Source organism: Cynara cardunculus, assembly GCF_001531365.2.
Source record: "Cynara cardunculus var. scolymus isolate 2C chromosome LG 14, CcrdV1, whole genome shotgun sequence".
Lineage (NCBI taxonomy): Eukaryota > Viridiplantae > Streptophyta > Magnoliopsida > Asterales > Asteraceae > Cynara > Cynara cardunculus.
The window spans coordinates 1,709,453-1,715,590 of NC_037541.1; the positions used below are offsets into that span (position 1 = coordinate 1,709,453).

Here is a 6,138-nt window from a genome sequence, read left to right on the forward strand (position 1 = left end):
TAATTTTTATAATTATTTTTTGTTTTTTATGCAAGGAAAAAACAAATTTGAAATGATATATCCATATATATTTATATAGGATTGGATTCACATGAGACCAAAAGTTTTTCGTGAAACACATAAGATCACCTGATCCCAAGTATGTAGTTTGTGTATATATATACATAAAGTAATGGACTTTTCGTCTTCTTCACAGTTTAGTTGGCCTTCTCTCTAGATATTTTTCTTTCTCCTAAAATGGAGAATTACCCTTCTCCCAACACCTGCTCCGCCACAACCTACCAACCATCGCCGCCGCCGCCTCCGCCAACTCCCGTCACCATCTCCGACCCAAACAATCCATACCCAACAACCTTCGTCCAAGCCGACACCACCTCCTTCAAAAAAGTCGTTCAAATGCTTACTGGATCATCGGAAACTGTCAAACAAGCCACCACCGCCAAAAACCCGATCCCACCCATGAAAACAGGCCTCAACAAAAAACCCTCCAAGCTCTACGAACGGAGGAACAGCCAGAAGAACTTCAAGCTCAGCCCTTTGGTTGCTGGATTCACAAATGGCGGTGGGTTCACTGTGTCTCCTCGGAACCCCAACACGCCGGAAATTCTCTCGCCGAGCCTCCTTGATTTCACATCTCTGGTGCTTAGTCCGGTGACACCTCTTATTGCCGACCCGTTTTATAAGTCGCCGGTGAACGACGGTAGCCCAAATTTAGACGTTGAGGCTGAAGAAAAGGCGATAGCGGAAAAAGGGTTTTATCTACATCCGTCGCCGGCGACTACGCCGAGGAGGGAATTGGAGCCCCGATTATTGCCTTTGTTTCCGGTGACGTCACTTAGATTTTCCGGCGGTTCAAGTTCTTGAATTATGAGCTATTATTATTATTATTTAATTATTTTTTTCTATTTTCTTATGTAGTGGTTAATTAATAATAAATAGGAAGTTTCCATTGGATTTTACTCCAAAATTTCCAGTTTTATTTTATAATTTAAAAATGGAATGTTGAAAACGAGCTTTTGATGGATCAAAAAGACAATGTTCCAATTTTATTATTCATATATGGATATTTAATAAAACTTCTTTAATATATTTTATTAATAAATCTTAATTTTAATTAGTTTTATTTATTATTTTTGATATATTTGCAATTGAAAATTGAATTAAAAAATATAGTAATTTAGGATCATGTAAGATCAATCTGTTTTTGTAAGACTTGGAAGACCATTTTTTTATTCTTGAAATTTCACAGCTAAATGCTGTGAATGTAAGCTTCAATTTTCACAGCATTTTGTTGTGAATGTTCATTTTTTTTAACTTTTACAGTGTTTTGTTGTGAAATTTCAAGTATAAAAAATGGTCTCACGAAAACAGAAAGGTTTCACGTGAACCCAACTCATATGTTAAATACCTGAAAAGGGTATTTGAATATGTATTTTTAAAATGATTATTAGTATAATATATAATAATTAGAATAAGATAATTAAATAAAATTGATTAAAATTATGGAATTCTTGTATAATTTGAAATTTATTTTAGAGTGAACTATAAGTTTGCTCAATGTAGTTTGTCAAAAATAACATTTTTCGTCCTTAAAGTTTTGAAAATTACAAGATTGCTACTATGGTTTGTAAAAAACGTCCAAATTTGTCTCTTTTTATAACGACTGTAAAAAAGTTCCCTTAAACGAGAGACATTTTGTCATTTTATCGAGTTTTTTGTTTCTTTACACGATTAAAACACACATGGACCAAAATCATAGTCAATTTTGATTTGGTAAAAGATAAAAAAAGTCATGAAGATGACGAAAATGACCCCCATCTAACATTTATTTTTAATGGACGTTACATAAAAAGACCAAATTTGGGTGATTTTACAAACCATAATATAAACATGTTGTCATTTTTTTGTAATTTTGAATCTGTAGAGAAGAAAAATGTTATTCTTAAGAAACTACAAGGACCAATTTTGTAGATTTAGAATAGGAGTATTCCATGTTGTAAATTTGTGATTATAAATTTTGATTTTAGAAAAGTTACAAAAGAAAAAGAAAAAAAAATAGTAAATGGATTGGATGGTGTGTGAAAAAAGGGTAAGAGTGAAAGAATGGTGATGGAATCTTAACTCTTTTCATCATGAACAAACTCCCAAAAAGTCACCACTATCTGCTTCTTTTTATTACTTTTATCTATATCTATATATATATATATATATGTATATATATATATGTATGTATATCTATATGTATGTGTATATATATATATGTATGTATATGTATATATATATGTATGTATATATATATGTATGTATATGTATATATATATATATGTATGTATATATATATATATGTATGTATTCGTAGGGGAGCGATCAAATGAAAACCAATCATAATTTTTTATTTTGTTCATTTTTTTTGTAATTATGAGAGGTTGATTAATCATTTTTATTGTGTAGGGTGTTAATCATGGATATTATCATCTTTATTATTTTAATTTTAGAGAAATACATGAAACAATTTCATTAAAATTTCTTTAAGTAGTATATAAAACAATTTCATAACCATATATGAAACAACTTCATCAAAAAAAGTATTTATGAAACAATTTCACAAGATTAAACAATTTCATGAAAAAAAATTCATAAGATTAAACAATGAAATCGATAGATGAGGGTGGTTTGCACAGTTTTTACAAATTTGAGTGATTTTCATTTGATCGCTCCTCTGTATATGTATATGTATATGGGGGAACGATCAAATGAAAACCACTCAATTTGTAAAAACCGTAAAAACCTCATTCCACCGATCATAATTTTTCATTTTCTTTATTTTTTGTAATTATGAGAGGTTGATTAATAATTTTTATTGTGGAGGATGTTAATCATAGATATTATCATCTTCATTATTTTAATTTTAGAGAAATACATGAAACAGTCTCATTAAAATTTCATTAAGTAGTATATGAAACAATTTCATAACCATATATGAAACAACTTCATCAAAAAAAATATTATATGAAACAATTTCACAAGATTAAACAATTTCATGAAAAAATTTCATAAGATTAAACAATGAAATCGACGGATGAGAGTAGAATTTACGGTTTTTACAAATTTGAGTGGTTTTCATTTGATCGCTCCTCTATGTATATGTATATGTATACGTATATGTATATATGTATATGTATGTATATGTATATATATATGTATATGTATATGAAGGATCGTCTGAGAAAGGTTTTGTAAAAGAGTGAGATGCATTGGGATGTGATGTATCAGATCAATCCCAGTTTCAAACGTGATTCATGAGTGAATTTGAAATTAAAGACAATCAAGGGGCCAGATCCCTCTTACCTTTCTCCTTCTCACACGATACTTGCCTATATATATAGTCATAGACTCATTTGAGAAGTGGTAAGTATTTGGGAACTAGAGAAGTGATCATGACCCTTCATTTGGTCAAGATTTGCGGCTTTCATTGTGAAGTACCGGATAATTCCTCGCATGATATGTAGAAGATAGAGGGTAGTTTCATAACTTATAGAAATGAGCGGCAAAACAAGTGCATATATGAACTCATGTGATTCACATATGAACTATATGTTCGTATCTAAACGCGTGTAATTTGCATATGAATTATTTAACTGATTTACATATAAACCTATGTGTAGGGATGACAATGGGTCAAGTTCGGTTGGGTTCGGGTTCAACCAATTTATTAAACAGGTTGAACATCGTAACCTAATCCAACATGTTCAATTAAATAGGTTGAAAATTTTCAACCTGACCCAACCTATTACCTAAATAGATTGACAACAGGTTGACCTATTTATGATTTTTTTTAACCCGACCTGTTAAATAAATGAGTTGAATATGGGTTGAACCATTTAAATTTAAAATTTTAAATAAAACAAAAAGGATTAGACTATTTAATTTTATGACAATACAAATAAATTGTTCAAAGTTCTGAATAAAATACAACCTCAGTCCACAAATACAAATAAATTGTTCAAAGTTTGAATAAAACACAACCACAAATGCAAATAAATTGTTCAAATATCATTGAAAACCTTTAGTTTCTAAGTAATCGACTTCCACTTTTACCAACAGCAATTTCAATCTCGGTATTACTTTCCTCTTGATCCTCTATCTTCTATGTCGTGATTGCTCCACATAGCACCTCAAGATGCGATTCCATTTGTGCTATAGAAATAGGTAAATTAATTAACTTAGTTCTAGCAAATACATGGTTTACATACGATAATACAAAATATACAAATAAGAAGTTAGAACAGATACTCGATCTCGTAGACAATTAATAGCCTCAACTGTACAAGACTTCAATTAACTTCTATAAGCATCAAGTACCCTACTGCCAATACTAAAATCGAAGTTATTCCAAATCTCAGATGGAAGTTTTCTGTGTCGTTTAAATCCATACCAGATTTGTTTTGCTTTAATTGATTAATCACTTTCTTCTCATTGTTCTTTGATGGAGGTGAAGGAGACTGTAGAATGGAATGAACTTGAAAAAAATGTGAACTTTAAAGTAGGTACATAGTCACAGTGACACAATAGGAACTTAAAATGGAATGAATTTACTCTTTGCGATTGAGACTGGAAAGGTACCAACTGACTGATTCACCGGAGATGTGGAGACTGGGAGGGAGAGACGAGAGCGAGATTGTTGGAGTGTTGTGTTGGAGGCGTACGTGATGAACTAATTATTAGGGTTTCATTTTCACAGACAAGAGGAAGAGAGGTTGAAAATAGATGTTGCTAAATAGTGATATTTAATTAACAATAAAATAAAATTAATATAATATTTTAAATGGGTTAAAAACAGGTCAAAAATTTCAACCAACCCAACATGTTCAAATGAATGGATTCGGCAGGTTGACTAATTTACTTAAATGCAACCCGTTTGATTAACATATATGAATTAGTTAATTAGTTCATATATGAATCACACGAGTTCATATGTGAATCAGTTAATTAGTTCATCTGTGAATCATACGGATTCATATGCGAATCATACGGATTCATATGTGAATCACACGGATTCATATGTGAATCAGTTAAATAGTTCATATGTGAATTACACGGGTTCACATATGAACATATAGTTGTGGATCACACGGGTTCACATATACACTTGTTTTGCCGTCTATTTATAAAAGTTACAAAAATACACCTTTATCTTCCACATACCATGCGACGAATTATCCGGTGCTTCACAGTTAACGCCACAAATTTTGACTAGATGAATGACTATGATCACTTCACTACAAATACTTACTACTTCTCAAATGAACCTATGACTATATATATATATATATATATATATATATATATAGACTTGGGATCATGTGAGACTAATGGTTTTTCGTGAGACCCGTAAGACCAATTTTCAATCATTGGATTAGATCTACAATATGAAAATCTAAACATTCATAAACGCCACGAGACTTTTCAATAATCACAAAATTGCCATTGTGCAATTTAGACCATTAGATCATTAACTTATAAAGTTGATCAATGAACATAAATTGGTCTTACGGGTCTCACGAAAAACACTTGGTCTCATGTGAACCCAACCCTATATATATATATATATATATATAACCCCATGAATTGCTTGATACGGAAATTAATCTGGTATATTTTGGTGCATCTCATTTAGTATTGATCTTCAATTAGGAATGATCTAATGGTGGAGATCATTTCTTACTACAACTTTCATTCTCACTGAAACCCAACCATATCTGGACCCTTGATCACTTCTAATCCAAAACCCACTAATGAATCCGTTTGATACGGTGATTGATCCGGTGGATCTCATCCCGTTGCATCTCATCTTAATGTGCAATCAAAGGTGGTGATCTATTCTTATGTTTCTCACTTTTAACTCTTTTACTCGCTGAAACCTAACCATATATGTGTGTATATCTATACTACATATATAACCATTTAAGACAAAGTCTTAAATACAACTCTTTTAGCACAAATTACAATGGTTTTATGCATGATTTTCAAAAAACTCTTAATTACAACTCATCAAGCATATGGTACAAGTTTTTTATGCATTTACCTTATCTCTCACACTTTCAGATTCTCTCACAAAAACCCTTTTGGCAAGTCAGA

At 31.2% G+C, this 6,138-nt stretch overlaps 1 protein-coding gene across 1 annotated transcript; it reads left to right on the forward strand.

The window, feature by feature from the left end:
- The first annotated feature begins 216 nt into the window (after positions 1 to 216).
- LOC112526791 (VQ motif-containing protein 4-like) lies at positions 217 to 1,026 on the forward strand. The gene has a single exon (XM_025137210.1). It carries the CDS (start codon positions 238 to 240, stop codon positions 862 to 864), a length of 627 nt encoding a protein of 208 aa, XP_024992978.1. The 5' UTR covers positions 217 to 237; the 3' UTR covers positions 865 to 1,026.
- The last annotated feature ends 5,112 nt before the right edge of the window (positions 1,027 to 6,138 follow it).

What these genes read in the sequence shown, in the direction of transcription:
- LOC112526791 (XM_025137210.1), top strand. Translation starts at nt 238, where the DNA reads ATGGAGAATTACCCTTCTCCCAACACCTGCTCCGCCACAACCTACCAA.